This window comes from Thamnophis sirtalis, unplaced genomic scaffold, assembly GCF_051295495.1.
Source record: "Thamnophis sirtalis isolate CommonGarterSnake01/CBP01778 unplaced genomic scaffold, rThaSir2_p1.2 scaffold_6, whole genome shotgun sequence".
In the NCBI taxonomy this organism is placed as follows: Eukaryota; Metazoa; Chordata; class Lepidosauria; order Squamata; family Natricidae; genus Thamnophis; species Thamnophis sirtalis.
In genome coordinates, this window is record NW_028261386.1 from 52,660,101 (window position 1) to 52,683,501 (window position 23,401).

The 23,401-nt window shown below is 36.6% G+C and overlaps 1 protein-coding gene across 4 annotated transcripts in view; it reads right to left on the reverse strand.

Moving 5' to 3' along the window:
- The window catches only part of LCLAT1 (lysocardiolipin acyltransferase 1), a 74,159-nt gene that overhangs the window by 22,292 nt on the left and 28,466 nt on the right, over window positions 1-23,401 (reverse strand). For all 4 annotated transcript variants that reach the window (XM_087717880.1, XM_087717883.1, XM_087717881.1 and 1 more), the window contains 3 exons: window positions 21,924-22,122; window positions 15,908-16,054; window positions 11,341-11,457 (listed from right to left, as the gene is read on the reverse strand). In XM_087717880.1, the coding sequence (XP_087574006.1) occupies window positions 11,341-11,457; window positions 15,908-16,054; window positions 21,924-22,122 (463 nt within the window). The remainder of the gene's footprint in view (window positions 1-11,340; window positions 11,458-15,907; window positions 16,055-21,923; window positions 22,123-23,401) is intronic.

The window sequence follows — 23,401 nt, forward strand, 5'->3', positions numbered from 1 at the left end:
AGTTTTAAATTTCATGTATTTGAACTGCCTAATCAGGAAAGATATAGTCACATTGTTTAAATGCTCATGGGCAAAAATGTATTGTGAACATGGTTGTCCTCTAGGGGCCAGTACTGTTGTACTGGAGGAAAAGACAAACATTATTCTAAATAGAAAGATAAAACTTTCCCTCCAATGAATGTGTATATCTACAGATTGTTTAAGCTTAGCAATATACAATAAGAGAGGACCTCATGGTTATAATTTGCAAATAAAATAGATGTTAATATCTTCTGTCAACAGCTATTTTTTGGGGTCTGCACTACATATAAATTATTATCTAAATAATCTGTAGACAGAACACTTTTAAGGCCAGGGATACTGTTTACAGAAAAGCAGGACAGCAATTCAGACATTCATATATTTCATATCCCAGTAAACCAAGTTCAAAGAAATCTTTTAACTATAACGTAATATAATATGTTTTTGACTCATTTTTGTTTCCCAAAGAAATCAATTGCAGCCAGCAGGTGTTACATTACTTGCTCTCTTCTGCACACTAAAATCTCTGTCATTTGCCTTATCACAAATGCAAAGGAAAACGTTTTCCAAGTTCTTCAGACTTGTAGAAGCATCATTTTAAATCTATTTTCTTTCTAAGATGGATCATCTCCCATAGGAACTTTCCTGCACAATTATCCTTGTAGCTCTGTAACCGAACTCTGAGTGATATCCTCTTGACGTTATAGGTGATGGGCTGATCTTTCCCTAAAGCAGTGGTTCTCAACCTGTGGGTTGGTACCCCTTTGGGGATCGAACAACCCTTTCACAGGGGCCACCTAAGACCATCGGAAAACACATATTTTTTAAAAAATACAGAAAACTTAAAATAATTTTATGGTTGGGGGTCACAACAACATGAGGAACTGTATTAAAGGGTCATGGCATTAGGAAGGTTGAGACCCACTGTCATAAAGCATGAGAAAGAAGTTAGGGGCTTTTTTGTTTTTTAAGAATACAGAATAACAGAATTGGAGGGTCTTCCACTCCAACCTCCTGCTCAAGGAGACCCTATGCCAGTCCAGACAAATGGCTAATCTAGAGCAGGTCCTATTCATCCCCTGGTTTGAATTTTCCCCAAAACTGCTCTACATAAAATATCTCTCTAGAGATTTGGTTTTGCTTTCTGGCTCTCAAAATTTCAACAGAAATGGAGGCATAAGCCTCAACAGAGCAAAGCAACTGAGGATGCAAGCAGAAAAGCTGGGAGGGTTTGGTTTTTTTGGGAGGTGGTGGTGTTTCCTACCTCTAAACTGCACCCAGCCCTTGCCATTATGATGATAGCTGCAGTAGATACTCTTTTTCCTTAACTGGGAGTAAAGAAGACAACTTTCTATGAATATTACTCACTCTGTATTTCTAACTTCGTCTGTTTCTGTTTCCTTTATTTGTATGCCGCCCTTTCCCTGGGGGGACTCAGGGCGGCTCACAATTCAAAAAGGGGGGGGGGAGACAAACAGTAGACAATACAACATGTTAAAAAAGAGCACAACAGTCACACAGTTCGGGTGGGGCTACAATCTTAACCCCAGGCCAGCCGGGACAGCCAGATCTTTAAAGCGGCGCGGAAGGACTGGAGGGTGGTGAGGGTCCGAATCTCCACGGGGAGTTCGTTCCAAAGGGTCGGAGCAGCCACCGAGAAGGCTCTCCTCCGGGTAGTCGCCAGTCTGCACTGGCTGGAAGATGGAATTCGGAGGAGGCCTAATCGATGCGATCGTATCGGTCTAGAGGAGGTAATTGGCAGTAGGCGGTCTCTCAAGTACCCAGGCCCACTACCATGAAGGGCTTTATAGATGATAAGTAGCACCTTGAAGTGCACCTGGAGATCAACAGGTAGCCAGTGCAGCTCGCGGAGGATAGGTGTTACGTGGGTGAAGCGAGGTGCACCCACAATCGCTCGCACGGCCGCATTCTGGACTAGCTGAAGTCGCCGAATGCTCTTCAAGGGCAGCCCCATGTAGAGCACATTGCAGTATTCCAGCCTAGAGGTCACAAGGGCACGAGTGACTGTTGTGAGGGCCTCCCGGTTCAGGTAGGGACGCAACTGGTGTACCAGGCGAACCTGGGCAAATGCCCCCCTGGTCACAGCTGACAAATGATGTTCGAAGGTCAGCTGTGGGTCCAGGAGGACTCCCAAGTTGCGAACCATGTCTGAGGGGCGTATAATTTGACCCCCCAGCCTGAGAGATGGAACACTTGGCCAATTCGCGGGAGGGAAACACAGCAGCCACTCGGTCTTTTCTAGATTGAGCACAAGCTTGTTGACCCCCATCCAGTCTTTAACAGCCTCCAGACCCTGGCTCATCACATCCATCGCTTCGTTGAGTTGGCACGGGGCGGACAGATACAACTGAGTATCGTCCGCATATTGATGGTATTTTATCCCATGCCGTCGAATGATCTCACCCAGCGGTTTCATGTAGATGTTGAAAAGAAGGGGGGACAGGACCGAACCCTGCGGCACCCCATACGTTAGGGGCCTAGGGGTCGAGCTCTGCTCCCCAACTAACACCGACTGCGACCTGTCCGAGAGGTAAGAGGAGAACCACTGTAAAACAGCGCCTCCCACCCCCACCTCCCGCAGTCGTTGCAGAAGGATACCATGGTCGATGGTATCGAAAGCCGCCGAGAGGTCAAGGAGCACCAGGATGGAGGCGTGACCTCCATCCCTGGCTTTCCAAAGATCATCGGTCAACGTGACCAAAGCGGTTTCTGTGCTGCAGCCAGGTCTGAAGCCAGACTGGAATGGATCGAGATAACTGGCTTCCTCCAAGGACCGCTGGAGCTGAAAGGCCAGTCTAATTTCTTGGAGCTGCTTTCTTGAGATGATCTCATGAGAAGCTGCTATGTGGAACACATGCGGACAACCTTCCATTCTCTGCTTATGTGGAGAGGTTTCAAAGCACAAGTCTATTCATCGTTCTTTGGTCTTTACTATTATTGGTTTTGCAGACACATCTTCAAAGCCATGCCTCTCCTGAAAGTCCTCTTCTAATGCCTTTCCTGATGATGGTCTCACACTCTACAAACTATTTCATGGTTATTATATGTACTCCAAATTAGTTTCTTCTATGATAAGCATATAGATGGTTGCAATTCTCATATATCTCACAATGGGTTCAACAGCATTTTATTTTGTTGTTGTGATTGTTCAGTGTTCAGTAAATTCCAGATCTTGATGCAACGCACATTATTGAGAACCCAGATGGTTGGGGACAATATGCTGACTGTAAACCACTTAGAGAGGACCGTAAAGTACTGTAAAGCAGTATATAAGTCTAAGTGCTATTGCTATTTTACCAGTTTATCAGTAGCTGTTCTTGTCAGCTCATATATATTATCAATGGTAGAATTTAACTTCCTTATCTTTTGTTAATCTCTTTTTTATTGTCCTCAATTTTTCAAAGCATTAGGATGTTCTCCAATGATTCTTGCCCTCATAATGAGTTCAAAAAATCTAGGCTTATAAGCTTAATAATAATAGCAAATAAGTTGTTATAGTTATTATTATTATTGGTGCTGAACTCATACTGTTGAATTCATAGATTTAAAAAAGACTGAACTATAATATTACTATTGACAAATATTAAGATTGAACTGTAAATAGAAAACAACATATTCCACCTTTGAGAATCTGAAACTATTCACACTAGGAATACAAAGTTTCAAATGTTATCTCTGACGCACTCCAAAATCTAGCTTTTGGTTAGAAAAGGTATTTTATCTCACAACAGGTTTGGAGCTGTTGTGAGATAAAATACCTTCCAAGCTGGTTGAAATAGCCCATTTTGAAATGCAAAACAGCTGTGTCGTAAGTCAAAACAACTGCTTCAAATATGAAACAGGGTATTTTGATTTCAAAATGTTCATATTCAGAATATTTGCCTTTGTTTCTTTAAACTTATCACCCCTCTCTTTGGAGAAGCCTATCAGCTCTATCAAAGGAAATATTTCTTCTCAATCCATTCTTTCCATCACTATTTATATACATTAGGGATACTGCCTTGCATAGAATAGTGTGAACATTTGGATAACACCGAGCTTTCATTATACTTATTCTACAATCAAACAATTATTTCAAATATAAAAGAGGTTATTCAGATGTTCACATTCAAAAATCATTGCCTTTGGTCGTAGTGTGCCAAGTCTCTTCTGTTCTTATGACTGGCAAGGAATATTACATATGGCTCTAGTAATGATTAAGGTCAGTAACCCACTTAATAAAAATGTAATATAAAACATTATCTCAATACAAGGTGTTCCAAAGCTCTAATATATATAATATATATATATATATCATGATATCATCATGCAAAGATGAAGAAGTTGCTAGATCCTTTTTTGTAACCCCTATTGCGCCTTCCTACAACTCCATGGAACAGTCTACCTGTTGTTTGTTTTTACGTTTTGCTATTATGTTATGATTTGCAAGGGTTATTGTATATATCATGGGTAGCCATATATGTCTTTTAGATAAATAAATGGACAACTACGACACAGGTCAATTTTCTAAGAAATCTTTCCTGGAATTATTGGAAGTAGATAAAGTGGCAACCTTGTTCCCCATTTTTGCTTTTACTTTTTACTACTTTAAACCAACCCAGAAAAAGAATGGACAAAGATGAAGTATATATATGAAAGTTAAAGAACTAAAGGGAAGCCAAAAGAAGAAAATGACAAATGGGAAAAAAAGAACATAGCAATCATTTCTGGAGGGCTTATCTCAGCCATTGGTTCTTCAGTCAGAACATGAACACACACGTACATGTTCTAAATATGTAACAAAAAAAGGACAAAACAAATGCATTGCATTTACAAAATGATTTTTTATAAAATAGAAACAACATCCTGATTTACTTTTAGCTTTCACTAGTCCTCAAATGGCTATATTTTCTTGGATATCCAAAACAGTGTTTGATTAGTTTTGAGCTCACCTGATATAAATGATAAATGATTCAGCTTTTCAAAAACTAAAGCTCAAAATTAAACACAGGACCATCCTGTCTACTTTTTTAAACTCAGCAAAGAACCATCATCCCATTTCTATCTGATTTCTCAGATTCCTGATGTTTCCATACTTTATTATATCTGCCTGTATCTAGTACGACAAATGAAGTTTTCATTTACTTCTTTCATGTGTGAAATCTCCTTGGATGAGATTACTTGCCATTCAATACAGATGGTTATCAAGTGAATTTAGTTGGAGAGAACATTCCAAACTCATGGAATGACCACTGGAAAGACTCAGATTCAAGTTGCCACTTAACAGAAGCCCTCCCAATCAAACTTTTAAAATATGATCTTGGAATAAAAGTAGGAAATATAAGCAGAAGCATTTTTTCATGGCCCAAGCAATGAATATCAGCACCTTGAAATGGAACCAGAAATCAATTGAGAGTTAGTAAAAAATAAATTAAGAATTGGCATAATATACTCAAATTGTTCAGTCATGATCAGAATTCTGGCCACAATTTTTTATACTATCTGAAATGTAGGAAATATTTTCTTGAGTAGTCTCTTGTATATTGCATTCTAAATAAGAGGTTACTAGAAGAGAAATTATCATAGTGAATCAGTATTTTGCCACAGTGGGGCCATGACTGGTTCAACAGCCTGAACAGGCAAAATATGTTTTGGATCACAGAGGTTATTGCATATTTATTTATCACTTAAATGGAATCACCCCTAAATTTCATCTTTTATGGTTGCAATTCCATCCAATACAGGTTGAACACCACTCACCTGTAGAGATAAATCATCCACTAACATCACATCTTTCTTAAATGGACTGAACTTCAATTTGCTGGCCCTCATGCAGCCCATTATCACAGTCAAGCACTGATTCAGGAATTCAACTGCCTCACCTGGATCCAACAAAAAGGAGAAATAGAGCTGGGTATCATCAATCTACTGATGACACTTTACTCTAAATTTCCAAATGACTTCACTGAATGGTGTTATGTAGATGATAAACAGTTTGGGGAAACAAAGTGGAATACTGCAGAACCCGTACAGTATAAATGCCATGATGTTAGTCTCCCCAAAGTAATACTATTGTTCATAGTATCAAAAAGGGGGTATTAACCATCAACTTAAAATTAAGATTTTTCTGGGCCCATTTATTCCAGGTGGTGGTCTCAATATGTTATTATTTAATGATGAGATTACCATTAATATATGATATCCCAATTTAGCTTAAAAAACCCATTTCTATTAAATATGATTATCATGAAAGCAAGGGTTAAATAAATACATGGTTAGCTGAACCAATCAAACAACATATTTATATCTTCATGCCTTAAAAGCCAGAATGAAATACATCTAAAGAAACCTGATCAAGCAGGCTCCTCAGACTGAACTGCTAGAAATGTAGAGTTCATATCATGTAAATTTAATTGATGTTGCCCTCAACTATTTAGCATGTTACAGCATAACTACCATGAGTTTTAGATGATCTCTACAGAGTCAGTTCCTAAAGATTGCAAACCACTTCAAAAAGCTCCTCTGGATAATGCTGGAGGAGAAAAATGTTTCTTTTTTGCCTCCTTCATCAACACAACAGCATTGGGAGACTTGAAGAGCCACAATAGAAATAGATTCTTCTGGACAAAATCTATTTATGAGGTTGCTAAAAGATGACAAACTTGATGACACATAACCAGTTAAAAATTACAGTACCATTACAAAGTAGGTTCAATAATGAACTTTTTTCATTATTGTACAGCATGTACAAGACACGTTTCCCTCATTCTCATCATCTCCCAGCTTACTTTCTCCCTATTCAATGAGATTTTTACTAAAACTCTAAATAGGCTCTTAATATTTAAAATGCCATATATTCGGAGCACCATCCTTCTGCCCAAGTTAAAGTTAAATAAAGCAAATCCAGAGCACGGCCTGTATTGCCCAAACTCTCCCTCACTGCTTAAAGGTGCACACTCCATCACAGGTCTCAGAAAGAGTGTTTTATAGCCTATAAAGCACTTCTGATTGTTGCAAAACATAGCATGTTCACGTGCTCATGATCTGGGTTATTGGCAAACTGTTCAGACTAACAACTGGTTACCAAGTGCCTTACGATCATCATTTGCAATCTTCTCTGCTGGGTCCCCAAAGTCAATGACGAAGCTGCAGGGAAGGCTACAAGTTTCTGCCACTTGATAGGAGCATTGCCTCTCATCTCTGGAGACAGGCTGTCAAAGGATTTCAGCTCTGTGTCTGCTTGGATTTTGGCAAGCCAAGTAGGCATAAGCTGAAATCTTTGGCAGGCAACTCTTTCAGAGATCCCAAAGTAAAAGAGTAATCTGCTGATAATTTTTGTTTTGTGTTGCTTTGATTGCAAAAAAATGGCTGAATCCTACTTCAATTGTCAAAATTGGTTTGATTGCTAAAATTAAAGCAGGAATGGAATTGAAATCCTTCAGCAGGCAGCTCTTTAAGCTAATATCAGAGTGAAAGAGCTGCCTGTCAAAGGATTTTAGCTTCATACCTGCTTGAAATGTCAAAGTTGTTTGGATTTGTTTGGATTGCTGAAATTGGTTGGATTTGCTGAATTTGCTTGGACTGCCAAAAGCCAAGCATGCAGGGCAGTGGTGGGTTTCAAACTTTTTTAGAACCTATTCTGTAGGTGTGGCCTGTTTTGTGGGAGTGGCTCGGTGGTCATGTGATGGGGTGGGCGTGGCCAACTTGGAAAATGTGGTGAAACTCACTTAACAATGCTCTTGCTTAGCAACCAAAATTTTGTGCGCAATTGTGGTTGTAAGTTCTCTTTCTTTTTCTTTCATCTTTCTCTCCCACTTTCATTTTTCTTTCTTTTCTTTCTCTCTTCCTTTCTTTCTCTTTCTGTCTCTCACTCTGTCTGTCTGTCTCCCCCTCCCTTCCTCCCCTTCTCTGTCTCTCTCTCCGTTTCTTTCTGTGTGTGTCCATCTCTCTCTGATTCCCTCCCTCCCTCTCTGTCCCTCTGTGTTCCTCTCGCTCTCTATCTGTCTCTCTCTCATTCACACACACACACAAACACACACACAGAGAGACACGCATATACTGTGGTCACCTTGTTGAGTGTTCTAATCACATTTGAAACCTCAACACCTGGCCTGCATTTATGGTTTTTTGCAGCATTCTGCAGTCATAGGACCAAAATATATGGTTAAAACTACCTGGCAGCAGCGTTTTCCCCTGGGGGGCTCCGCAGAACATTCCAAAACCGATGCCACCACATTTGTCCTCTTCGGGGACAGGTCCTCTTCAGAAGGATGAGGCCCCGCTGGTCCCCTCACGTTCATCTTGCGGGCGCAGCCCCACACATGGAAAACCTAAGCGCGCGCACACCCGCACAATTACAGCCTGGAGCAGGACCAAAGCCCCTCTCCCAACTGGCCCGTCCTCCTTCAGAGGGCATCAGAGAGAAGCTTCTCACCTGGGCGAGTGAGAACAAGTTCCCGCCGTTACGAAGTCTCCGAGGCTGTAATTGTACGGGTGTGTGTGCGCACATCTATGTTTTCCATGGTGTGGAGCCGTGGTGAGGCTCTGTGCAGCCGACGATGACTCCAGAGCCCCCGCCCTCTACTGAAACTTTTCCATTTCCCAGAGCTATAGTGAACTTCATTCCTTTATGTGACTTAGATAGAGAAGATCCAGTGCAGACATATTCCTTAATAAATAAACTAACATTATTCCACTGAAACAAGTGGAATTTTATGCTACGTAATGATATTAACCAGAATTTTATCTCTGTCATACGTTTCAGAAAAGAGTGGATATTAATATATGTAAACAAAATACTTGATTAGTTGTATTTCTTGCATGCAGAAGGTACCTCAATAAACTTCATGTAATAAAAATGTACCCAAGACACTTTGAGGAAAGAATATGAATCAACTACCTTCCTATAATGGCTCTGATTCAGAAGAGGAAAAGGCATTCATGATCTCATTGCTAACATATGATGAATAATGGAAAAGCAAGTCAAAATACACATATTTTTGCTGCATTAATTATACTAATACATTTGACTCTGTAAACACAGTAAGGTCTTTGCCTTGGTTCGATTTTTATACCAAGCAACTGTAGCCCCAACTTGCTTTGTATTGTTTTATTACATTAAAATCCACTCAAAGTTCAGAGTCAGGCAGGACCGAAATTTAAATAAATAAACAGGATTACATTTAAACACTTCCCACCCTATCTGCCTATTGAGAAAATTGCATGATGATCAGGAAAGAATAGTTGGAATTGTATACATATCATTTAAATAACATAAAAGAGGGAAACATGTACATTAAGGTTCCATGTACAGTCACCAAATTTACTTAACTTACAGGAAGAATGCACCATGGGAAATGGAAGAAATAACAACAGGAATTAAATTTATTTGATGAAGCATCAATCTCAGACATTCTGGTAATAATACTGAGATGGCTAGATGGCTAGAAGTGAAGAAGACTTAAGGAATCTCTTGCTGAATATGAGAGATTAAAAAGCCAGCCTGCTGTTCAGTATTAAAAACAGACTATAAGATTATGCCAACTGACCAAGTTAAATAGCAAAGAACCTACAGTAGCAAAGACTTTAATTTCGTAGGCTTAAATTTTCACTATAATGAAATAAAAAACCTTCTCTTAACTGGGAGAAAAACTATGTTAGAATGAGGCATGCCTGTGAAAACTGAATGAAAACAAACTGATATCTCTAAATTGTGATACTGGAGTAGATTGATTAAAAATAATTCAATAGCCTGCAAGAAAAATGAATAATTCAATCCTAGATGAAAAGTGCTCATTTTAAGCACTTATAATGAAGCAAAATAGATATTTTGAACACACAATAAGAAGACATGGACACTTGAGGTGTTTTTGAACATTTAGAAACACCAAAAACCATCGGAAAAGAGGCTAACAGAATACATAATGCCTACATTGTACTTTTTTTTATAAAATTACACAAATCTATGAAAGTTGTTAAAAGCTCATGCAAGCATGAACTTTTAAGAAATAACAGTCACTGACACATGATGGCGAAATAATGTCCATTGGATCGCAAAGAATTGGAAGAGGCTGAACACATTTTAAATAGCTACAGCATGACGCTCAATATTTAATTCTGACAAAACATGAAAAGCATTTGCCATTTGGGAAATTGTATCAATTTAATTTAAGTGCAGTCCTCGACCTAAAAAAAGGTTCAACGTTTGCATCTTCCTCCCAGACAGCAAACCTCTACTTCTCCTCCTCTTTGAGATCACTAGATCCTTGCTAGTACTAGCAACGATGCTTCTCCCGTGTCTTAATGATTGCTGAATATTTCTTTTTCCCATTATCAACAGAAGTAAGGAAACACTGATGCCTTCCCTCAGAGTATTGTAACTTCATGGGAAAATGGACAAAGCATTCTGGGGAAGCATCAAAAATGATTCAATCTTCATCTAGCCCACAGTTGCCAACCCATAATCTAGAAAATATAAGTGGCCAGTTACTGTAAATGTCAATGCCGAACTAAACCTGGTAGAAGCCATTTTCCTAGTTCATCGTTGTCACACACTAAGGGAGAGAGGGCAGGAGGTTGGAATGCCTTGCTAGACTCAACATAGACTTTCTGGTGGGAACCAAGGTCATCTCCCAGGTAATAGGAGGAGAAGAGTGCTTGAGGAGCCTGTCAAGTAACCTAATTGGCCAACTTGACCAGTGACATTTGGGGAAGTGGTTATTGCTGGCTTTAATTATGCTAAAACCATGGGGAAAGATTCAGAGTTGGTTTTCCACTAAGTGTCCCAATAAGATGTATCTGATAAAGAAGTTATTTGAAGAAATAAGTGACCTTGGAGTTCTGATTTGCCTTGGATCATTAGTCAGAACCTTCACATTAAGTTGCTTTTATGGCTCACTTCACCAAAGAGGCTATAAATGACTTTGAATTTTTACATTATGTTGTGGATAATTCTGGTAATATTGTTTTGACATTATAACAATCTCATTGTTGCCAGAAAGGGCAGAAAACTGCAACAAAACCTACAAAAGTATATTTTGTCTCAATACCAAACTTAATTTCCTTACTTCAGAATGCAAAATTCACATAGAAAATAGAAGCAATTTAATACTGCTGGCAACTTAATTGGAAGTGATCAAATTACTTCCTATTTTAAGCATGGAAAAAGTTTCCCTGTGTAAATAAGGAAGGAAATCTATTGAAACATACAAACCTTTTAAAAGATATTTTAAAGTAATGGTTCAAAATAATTAGCCACCAACAGCATTTCTCATCTAAAATACATTATTTTGAAAAGAAGAGCATCTGAACATGCATTACCATCTCTTAAATGATCCACTATAAAAGTGAAGCCTGTAGTTCTTGGGTGCAAGACATATTCATACTTCTGAAGTCCATTTTTTTCAGCAAATTTATCACTGCGGGCTTTAGTTTCATCTAGACAAAAATAGTAGGAAAAACAATTATTAAAATGCCTTAAATTTCAGCACTACAGAGAGCATCACTAGCATAAAGGATCAAAGAGGTTATAATAGAATGTATTTATTTCAATAAAAAATCATCACAAAAAACTTCTTTCACTTTCTGAGGAAGGAGGTTCCACGTCGCAATGTCATAACGTGTGGTCTCGATACACCGAGACCGCTGTTGACACTTTGGCCAATGTACGGTCCATTGAGACCTAAACCGTCCCATAGAGACGGTGATCAGGAAGACAAAGCCTTGCTGGTCTCACAGACATCGCAATGTCCCTGATAGACCCAAGGGAAGTGCTTCAAGCCAGTGGTAAACAGGCAAGCTCCCAGGCTGATGAAATCGGGATGCTCCGGAAGGAAGGAAGTGAAAAGAGAAAGTGAGTCCATCTGGTGAGGTATTTTTTTCTATTTTGCTAAAGACTTCCCAAAGAAATTTTTCTTTAAAGTCAAATTAGATCCTTAAGCAAAAGAACTGAGTGGCGAAACTAACCCTAATTGGATTGCTGTGGAAAGCTTTGTTTTTCTTTGTAACTATTCTTTGTGGATTGAAGTGCTTGCAACATTGATTTCTTCTTCTGCTTTTTGTTGCTTTATTTTTTGACTTCTGGATTAAAACCTTCCTTCTTATTTTAACAATTCTTCCTATTACTTGTTATTAAATCTCACTAAAAGAAATCTAAAAAACTTTGTTTCCTATAAGCCAGAGATAAATATTAGAAAGTGAGAAGTAGCACACTGCCACTCCGAGGTGAGAGGCTGGGGTTTTTGAAACAACGTATCTCTTTTCTTTCCTTCTTTGACTTCACTGACTTTGTAGCTGAAGGGTTTGCAACTTTTTTACAGACACTGATAAAGAGCCAAGGGCATGAACTGTTTTCACAGGTGCCCCTGAGAACTAATTTGGCAGGGGAAGGAAAGGGGGGGGGGAACAGAATCCTTCTCCTTTGAAGACCATAAAAAAACTTGTGTTCAAGTCAATCTAAAATAAAAAAAAAAAAGGCCTGGAAGGCTAGAGTGGCAGTTGCTAGTTTTTTTCCCTTTTTTTCTTTATTTCTTCTATTTTGGAAACATGGATCAATATTCAGATGAAGAAACCTTAAAATTCCAAAATATCTTGGCTGGAATTCAAAATCTATTGGATATGGGACAATTGAGAAGTTGGAAAGACTAGTCTTCCTCACAGCAAAAGATGATGGGGTTGGAGCCCCAAAAATTAAAGGGCAGATTGAAGATGTAGAAGATAAAAGTAAGACAATAGATAAATTTATCAATGGAGCAAACGTGGGTGAAAGTGGAAAGAAGGGAATATGGAAAAGGGAATTCCAGTAATTGGAGCTCTACCCCAAATTTCAGGACACAGAAGAAAAACAAATAGTAATGATGATGGACTTAAGAGGAGAAATTTTTTCAGAAGCAAGATTGACAACCAAAAACAAGCTAATTTGAGTAGCAGCTGGTGGGCAATGAGATTACCTGAGAGACCCTTCAAGCAACAAAGTGCGGAGAGAAGTCTATACAAACCTTATAAAGGAGATAAAAAGAAGACTGACACCACAATTGGCAAGAGAGATAAGACTGTTTTGTTACTGGAAAGATACAGGTTGACAATGAAAGTTGATAATAAAAAATTAGTTGATTTTAGTGATTAATAAGTAGGAATTTTGTAACTCTTACATTGTTTTAGATTGTTATCAAATGTTTATTCGCTAACAATTAATTAACTATAATAATAATAATAATAATAATAATAATAATAATAATAATATGATAATGGATACAGCATAATGATATATACATGTATTGGCAATCTAGTAAAAGAAATTTGGATATAAATTGCAAATTGTGACTTGGGAAAAAGGCCTATAAATTTTATTAACAAATTTTTATTTAGATCTTATTATAAAAGTGTAAGGTTGTTTTTTTGGGGGGAGGGAGTGTCTGACGAGATGGGACATAAATAGTAAATGATTTTTAGCCAATTATAATAACAACAAGGAAATGTCAATGAACATTGTTTAACAATATATACATGGTATGGTATTGGCAAAAGTAACCCTGGACATAAATTCTAAACAGTGAGTTTGGGGGGGGGGAGGGGGGAGGTTTAGAAACTTTATTAATTGACTTTTACTTAAAAGATGTTGTAAAGGTGTAATGTTATTGGAGGATTTTTTGAAATAGCTAATGAATGCCATTATGTGGTTGTGTCTTTAAGTATGAATGATTTGAGGTAAAAAGCATGTTCAAATAATTGTAGTAAAATGAGAATTGTGATACATTGATAGTAAGATATATAAAGATTTTTGATTTAAAATCTAATATGAACTATAAGTAATGACTGTGGAAGAAATGCACGAAAGTTATCTGTAACCAATCAACACACTTTCTACAAGATGTAATGAAGGATGATTCTTTTTTGTGTTTTTGTTCAATTAAAATAAAAACACATTTCAAAAATAAAAACTTATTTCACTTTATTACATAAACATAGACAAGCTTTACTCCCATGGTCCAATTCTTAGAATGCAGAATACATCTGTCAGGAGACAACTGTCAGCAGCAGTCAAGGTATGCCTTGGTCCAAAAGAGTTTCAAAAATTGCAGGAACCAGTCCCAAAGCTTGAATCAGCAATTCCACCTAGAACCTATTTATTAGGTTTCATAGGATTACAGATCCAGAACCCAATGTTATATTTTTTAGACATTATTTCTTTTCATTAAAAATAAATAAGTAATGAAGCACATACAGATAAGCAATATGTGAGAAAACCTTGCAAATTTAGATATATATTTCCATTAACCAAGAAACACGTTGTTGGTTTTTTTAAACAAAAAACTCAATCTTCAATCCTCAGCCTATCAGATTGTCTCTTCCAAATCAACAGGAAGAATGAAAGAACTATATTAAGTTCAAATACTAAATTTTGTTAGTATTTTTTTAATGAACAGGAAATGTTTGGGACATTATGTATCCAGAGAGAATATAATGAGAAACAGCATTAGCAAAGAGCAATGATACATGTCAGGACTTGTGAGGGAGTACTCTATTGAGTATATTAACATTAAAAACCAAATCAATCCAAAGAACAGAACTCTTCAAAATAAGTTTCATTTTTCTTTTCCTATACTTAAATTGAATAATATTATCACCATCCTTAAAAGTTTGAAAAACAACTAACAATGCCTGAAAAACTAATAAAATAATGTAAAAGACTGAAGATAAAATGTCACATATTTTTTCACTTTAAACATTTTAAATTAAATCTACATGACACAGACTATTATAGATAAAACAACTTAGTATGGCATAAAATCATGCCAAAAAGATCCTAGATATGCCTCAACATAAATATTCTACTAATTCTATTATCAGATTTACAAAAATATTTTCCACTATTTATTTATTCCAAGCAAAAGTAAACATTTAACTTTACTCATTTATTCTAGTCATTACTAAGTACTGAAGTGTGAAAGAACAACTGTTTACTTAATATTATATAGCATTACTTTGCCTGGCAACACATTCTAAGAATGATTTGACTCGGAGACACATAATAAAAATGAAAGATCTTCCACTAACTAGTCTAGTAACCTGGCCAATAGCATCTTGGCAATACTGAACATCTTGATTAATTCTGAACATCAGTGGCCTGACTTGATTTATAAAGAAATAATGCTTTAGTTGAATAGAAAGAACAAAAAAAATATTGCACTTTTTTTTTAAAAAAACCAAGACCGTAATTAAATGCAACCCAACTTGTATTTAATTAGAATGTCAGTATTTTTTGCAAGCCTGATATTGACACATTATCCTTTCAACCATTGTTCACTTCTGTGCTGAATTGTTTTTCTTTTAAGAACCCTATAATCCCTTAATTTGGGAGAGAGTCAGGGCGGCTGAATGGAGCTGAATGTTTACTGGGCAGATGCCCTTCCTGATGCCTATATGGAGTTTGCAGCAGTTATTTACTCTTTGAGCCCCGAGAAACATCCGCCACTACCTAGGATTGAACTTTCAACTTTCTGAGTGGGAGACAAGCATCTTCACCACTCGGCCACCACGCTACTATTCTGTGCTGAATTCTGGATGTGCATTTTTAAAATTCTATCCAAAACTCTTTCACAATGTACATCAATTCTATGACCATATTTTTGGAACTATCAACACTAGATTAATTATATATTTTATATGTGGCCCAGGACAATTCTTCTTTACTCAATACAACCCAGGCAAGCCAAAAGATTGGACATCCTTGCTTTATGAAATGTTTACAAATAACTATTTAATGTTCTGGATTTAACGGTAAAATCTTTTTCTGGTATGATATTAATGTAATTCAACCTACGTATAGTATTTCCAGCAAATGTCTTAAGTGCATTGTAGAGCATTAAATTAAGTAACACTGAGCTACCTGTGAGATCAGTTCCTTCAGGAAAGATGAGGAGCTGTAGGGGTTCATGGATATCACAAAAATAATCCAGCATATTTCCAAAATGATGTTTGTCTTCTTCCCATTTCCTCTGAATGAAAATGAAGGCAGCAACCTGCATGGCCCAACCTAAAACAAATTTGAAGAATTTCTTAAACACTGAATTAGTTATTTATTTGGATGGTCCCTGAACATGATTTAGATTCCCAAAGTATACAAAGATGCTTGAATATAAGAACTAAACATATTTCTTAGTAAAAATATATCATAGTGTCTATGATTATATTAAAAACATAAAGATGTTGAGATATGCTGCTAAAACCTGTGGAAAAGCAAAACTTGTGTTAACTGTTTGTTTTTAAAATCAAATCTGCATTCATACAACAAAATGTTGCAGCAACAATGGCTTGATCCCAAAGAATTTCTTCCTATAAATTATTTTAAGAAAATGTTTCATAATCTATTTTTAAGGAGACTTTGAAGGGGGTACAGGAAAAAATGATCCCCCTTTCCCATTCTGCTAATGTTAAGGGCTAATTAGAAACTTATATTTCTACTGGAATAAATTCTACATTTTGTTCCTCAGGGATGATTTTAAGAGGAAACAGATGTCTAACCAAACTGTCAAAGTTTGCAAAAAAATGCATGCTATTACTTCTATTTTCCTTCTAAACTGAGTTTAAACATTAAATCCTTCAACATTATGAAATATACATGAGTCTAAGCACATTAGAGAATTAGATATTAAGTATAGAACTATCACATTATTGTTGTTTTAAAAAAGGAAAAAAAAATAGCAGGGCCATTTCAACCCATTCCAAATTCTATTTCTATTAGTAGACTTCTGCATTATTTAACATTTACCATTTCTACTGTTATTAATAACTGAATAATTTCATTTTCCAATTTAGTACCCTCAGGATGTATTAGTACTATTACTTCTAAAATTCTGGGGAATTTTCTCAACTCCAACACAGCTGAAACCATCCAAAGTTCAGGTGAAGCTGATCTTGTGGTTCATCACATTTCAATTGTTTTATTTATTTATTTATTATAAAGCAGCCAGATACTTGATATTTCCCTACAGCCAAATAATTCCTCAAAATTATATGCATACTATAAACCATAGATACCATCTTATATGTTATAAAGCAGCAATCACCAATCTTTCCTGCATGATGGACCAGCAGTAGAGGGGGAGGAGAAGGGATGGTTTTGTACATTCATGTGCCACTTGTGCAAATGCAGCTTTGCACACTTGCCCACCAGTTGCCCACCCCAGTTCCCAATGGGCCACAGCCCGGACCAGAGGTTGGGGGTCTTTGTTATAAAGTATAGATTGGTCTACAGATCAGTTTTTGTAGCACCTTAGTGTTGATGAGGCAAAACAAGCTTGTTTCACGAATATTTCTGAAAACCAAAAATTACACATATACACACACACAGACAATATTTGGGAAAGTGGCTGTACAATCAGTTCTAGGCCAAACTTCAATGCTGGATTGCAACAACCAAGAGGGAAACTAGAAGAAATCTTATCAAAATGCTTAAAACGAAATTGTGATTTAAATGATTTTTGTTCATTGAAATTACTATTGATGCCATTTCTTCTAACAAAGCTTTCACTGAAAAAAATGGATTGAGATTTAGACTTGATTAATTATCAAATTAGATAACATGCATCTAATGTATTTACCTCTTATTTTCCATTTCTCTAAAACTCATGTTCTTTCCCCTTATCTGGATCAGCATTAAAATTCATATTGGAAAAAAAAATGGTATCCAAATTTCTGGTGTAAACAATTCAGTAAAAATGATAACATTATAAGGAACACTTTCCAGCATGTGGACTCAAAGCTAATTCACAATATAAATAACTTTAAGTAACTCTAAGTCTGACAGCTCCTGATAGAATTGCTGGAAGACATCATATGACACTGTTGATCAGACTCTCACTTAAAAAGGTCATCACCTACAATCCACAAGCTATTTATACAAGGTTTAAAGGAACACAGGACAGATACACACACACACACACATACACACACACACACACACACAAACAAAACCTTTGACTCTATTCAGATATTGGCTTGTATGGTATAACAACAGACTTCTCTCTAAGGAATTATGGATATGTACAAGCATAGTGACAAATTCAAGCAAAATACAAGGCAATTTCTGGTTGGGAAATCACTTTAAATATAAGTGGACTGTTGCAAAATAAACTGTTGTTTGAACAGTATATGGACTCCTATTTGCAAGGATTTTATTGCACAACCCATCTTCCTATCTATTCCATCTTAACAAACAGGTATTTCTAAATTATTCTCACATGCCAAATTGCTTTGTCTTTATTCCCATGTTTCTTTTCTTACATTTCTGTTCAATTCACCTTTTACACTTTCTCTCCCTTAATTACCCTTAATTATTTATCTGGTGCTAACATTCTTTACTTTCTCCCAACAGGTGAGGGAAAATTCTTTAGCTCTCAGGTACATGTTCTATGGCTAGGCACATTCTTACCTCTTCACACTGACAACACTTTGAGCTTGTTGGTGACCCTGTTCGAGGTGCTATCTCAGCTACTGCTGTGTATTTTTAGGAAGGAGCATCCTGATTTGCTCCCATGTCACCATCACCAGCTTTCACATTAAAGGTACCATAACTCATTATGTTGTACTTGGACACACTATGTCATATCGTCAGTCAACCAGAAACTCTTTGGCCTCTTTTCTTTGGGCACCACAATCATTGTGCCACCTTCTCTTCAACAAATAGCAGCTACCATATTTTTCGGAGTATGAGATGCACCTTTTTCCCTCAAAAAAGTGCGTGAAAATCTGGGTGCGTCTTATATATAGAATACAGCATTTTTGGCCTACCGAAACCCTGCTCCCTTTGCAAAAATGGACATGCAGAGGGTTTGGGAGGCTTGCAAAATGCTCCTGAGAGCTGGGGAGGGGAAAAAAATGAGACCCCAGGAACACTTGAAGAGCCTCCCAAAACTCTGCGTGCCCCTTTTTATGCAAAAAATGGTCTGTTTTTTGCCTGTTTTTGGGCCCACCTAGCCCCCAGGAGCACTCTACAAGTCTCCCAAAGCTCTGCATGCACCCCTCCCCCCCCTTTTTTTTGCAAAAAATGAGGCATGCAGACGGTTTGGGAGGCCTGCAAAGTGCAAAAACCTTTTTTTAAAATTTACCTCTTCAAAATCATGGTGCGTCTTATATTCTGGTGCGTCTTATAGTCCGAAAAATACGGTAGTTCTTTGAAAATCCATCCAAAAACCCCAAGACAATGTAATTCTATTAAAAACAACCAGCTCTACTTATTAGCTTCTAAAAAAATAAGAATATACAAGCGTGATGTACATGAGAGATGGATACAGATTACCTTGAAACTTTGGCTGTCCTCTCATAATGATTCTTCACGTCTCAGCTATTAAGTAGTTTGGAATAATTGTTTTGTAAACATTTTCTCTGACTTGATGCCTCTAACTTTATTTTTTTTATTTCCTATTTTTATGGTATTATCATGATTTTGCTCAAGTTGTTTATTGTTACTGCCCCTTATTTATGACCACTGGATTTTTAGATTGTATTGTGAATATTTTAAGTGTATTTATTCTATGTAAGCCTCGAAGAAACTTTGCTGAATTGTGGTGGGATACAAATGTATTTAATGAATAAAATAAACAGCCCGATACCCGTGTCATGCTTTGATATGATAACCTCACACTGTAATGTTCTATATGCAAAAGTATAAATATATAAGGACTTTATTAATACTAAAAAATAGTATGGTGAAAGGCTCTTCAAGAATAGTAGACGTTGTAGAAATAGCAATAGCAATAGCAGTTAGACTTATATACCGCTTCATAGGGCTTTCAGCCCTCTCTAAGTGGTTTACAGAGTCAGCATATTGCCCCCAACAACAACAATCTGGGTCCTCGTTTTACCCACCTCGGAAGGATGGAAGGCTGAGTCAACCCTGAGCCAGTGAGATTTGAACAGCCGAACTGCAGAACTGCACTCAGCTGAAGTAGCCTGCAGTGCTGCATTTAACCACTGCGCCACCTCGGCTCTGTGACAGTCTTGCATTTGAAAGTTTCATTCTTTTAAATTGATTTCAATATATACATTAATTTAAGTTTTTTTTAGATTACTTATATAATATTACTTGAGGTTTTACATTATGTATTTATTCATATCTGAAGAAATTGGAGCACCATCCTGTACAAGCCAAATATGCCAAAACTGGCCAACTCCACTGAGATACAACTAAAGGCAAATAATACAGACACTTCTAAATAGCTACTCACTTCAACTTCATACACATTTTACAGTTTGGTGCTGCTGTGAAATGAATGAATGAACGAACGAATGAACAAATGAATGCTAAAGTATTTTTATCATAGTTAACAACTTTGTGGAGTTTTTAAACTAGCACATAGCTCATTTCCATGCATCACTGATTATGAATGCTCACTTCAGCAGCAAAGGCTGTAACAACATTCATGGATAGAGACAAAGGTTCTCTTTTTTTCTTATTTTGACAAATTAGTGAATGTCAAATGGTGGGAAGGTAGTTGTCCTATGCCCTGTTTGTGAGCCCCTCAAATGGGTATGGGCTCAAATGGCCACTAGTACAGTAAAGCTCTCAACCAAGGTTACGTCTTCATAATATTGTACATGCTCTGAATAATTTATTTCTAGTGAATTTACATTAAAGATAAAACAAATAAAAGCAATGTTTTGAAAGTTGCTCCATATAAATTGTGGTGGTCGATACCTTTGCCATATCTGAAAGTGCTGCCTGTTTGTATCTTAACTTTAGTTCTGTTCTTGCCAATTATAAGACAAAACAAAATAGAATGTGAAGTCCTTGATGGTCTCTGAGCTTGGTTGTTTACTTGCAGATAGGAGCCAAGTATACCTATATCTGACTTCTTTTAAACAATTTGATTTCAATATTTTAATTGTAGCTTGTTGAAAATGAAGAATAGGAGCACGTGGTGCAGGTCTTATTGTTCAATAAATACTAAGCTGATTCCCACTTAACTCTAACACTATACAATTTCTATACTGTCTCACATAAATGCCAACCAATAATGTAACTACTAATAGCAGAATTTGGAATTCTGAAATGAAAATAAATTTTCTTGATAAGAGCTAAAACATACAAATAAAAAAGACCCAAAATAAACCTACTCAATAATTTCTAATGACAAATGTTATCTATTAACTCAAGTTAATACATTGTTAAAGAGAAGCTTATTAACCCAATCTCCTCACTGTGGGTTTGTCAACAATATCTTTCACTGTGGAAAGCAAAGTAGAAAACGTGAATGATCTAATCCAGTATGGCTGTCATACAAAAGACTAAAAACAAAAATACAAATCAATTTGTATGATATATGAAGAGAAAATTAAAAAAAAACATTTGGAGCAAGATCTATATTTGCTTTGGTAAAATGAAAAGAAGACTACCGTATTTTTTGGACTATAAGATGCACCTGATTATAAGACACACCAAGATTTTGAAGAGGTAAATTAAAAAAAAGTTTTTGCACTGTGCAGGCCTCCCTAACCCTCTGCACGACTCATTTTTTGTGAAAAACAGGGCATGCAGAGAGTTTGAGAGGGCTGCAAAGTGCTCCTGGGGGCAAAAATGAGCAAAAAATGGCCCATCTTCCACTCATTTTCACCCTTCCCAGCCTCCAGGAGCATTCTGCTGCCTCCCAAACCCTCTGCAAGTCCATTTTTATGAAGGACGTGGGGTTTCCGGAGGCTAAAAATGCTGAATTCAGTGTATCAGATGCACCCAGATTTTCACCTTCTTTTTGGGGGGGAAAAGCATCTTATACTCCGAAAAATATGGTATATATAATGTTAAACACTTTTATTATCCTGGGATTTTTCTCTCCAAGAGGCTCCAGAGGGCCCTCAGAGCAGTTAACAAAATATTTTAGACTATTATAAATAAATCAATAACGTACCAAATCCCGGAATGACTTTGAGACTAGATTTGAGGCAGATTTTTTCAAGTCGGAGGTAGCTATATCTCAGCAAACAACTCCATAAAAACATCCAATCCATTCGTGTTCGATGATTCATGATTATGACACTTCTTTCTCCGGGGATGAATCCATCACCTGTTATGACTACTTTTGACCCAAACACTATCTCCAGCAGGGCCTAGATAAAAACAAAAAATATTATATGACAATCCTACAAATGAGCTAAATATCTCAGAGCAAATATTAACACTGATCAAATTTTTAAAAAAGCATTAAATTGCACTAAAATTTTAGACTAGTCTATGCTTACCTCCACAAATACAATATAGCTTTTTTTCTTTGAAAAGTTATAATTTACCTGAAGAATGTGAAAAACTTTTCATAATAATATAACTGCATAAATGAATATAATAGCAACTGCATGGCTAGGCAAGGTGAATCTAATACTTCAGCTAATCCTTTGGTCAGTACTTTTATTTCAAAAAAAATATGTACAGATTCTTATCACAAGAGATAACTGATTTGAATAAAGTGTTACTCTACTTCAGAGGATTGTTAGTTCTAGTTCTGTTTTAGGCATGAAAAATCAGGTGGATGACTTTGGGACAGTAACTCTCAGTCCAATTCACCTACAGACTGCTGTAAGGAAAATAAGCGGAAGGAAGAATATTAGGTACCGATATGCTCACCACCTTGAGTTATTCATAAAAAAAAGGATGGGATAAAATGTAAGAAAAAAATTAACCCAGTTCTGATCTTGAATTTTATGTAACAGGGAACAATCTGCCTGGTATTTACAGAGCTCTATCTGACTTTAATTTATTTATTTTAAAAATATTCAAATGGGTTCTTGAAATGCTTTCTGTAGTTTCATACACATTTAAGAGAAAGTTTATATAATGAATTCATTTCATTCTGTTTTTAACACCTGTTGTATTTTGCTCTTATCTTTCGATGTTTTTATTGTTTTTGTCAACCATTTCAAGTTTCTGTTATTTAAAATAGGCCTCCAGAAGCCTCCAAAAAATCTTTTTAGAACACTAAGCAAGTATCAATGAGCCCAGCAAAAAATAGAGTTAAACTGGGGTACAGAGAAGCACAGAGACCAATTTGCCTTTGGTATATGTGTTTTATAACTGGATTTGTTCCCAAGGCAACCACTTTGCCAGAGTACCCAGAGATGTTTTTAAAATTCTAAAGGTTTCCACTAGCCAAGAAAGGTTGCCTAATCCTGCTCTGGGCTATAAAAGAAAGGAACAATAAGGACATAAGATAATTATAGACAGAAATGCGGGAGATATTAATTTTTCAACCTCTATTTAGGGGGTTGTTGATACATCCAGGAGTTATACTCTAAAGGAGTAAATCAATAATTTTCAGTATTTCTTCAAACTCCAGTGGAAACTTAGCTTAATTTGAGGGTTGGCATATTGTTCAACCACAGAGGATGAAAGAAA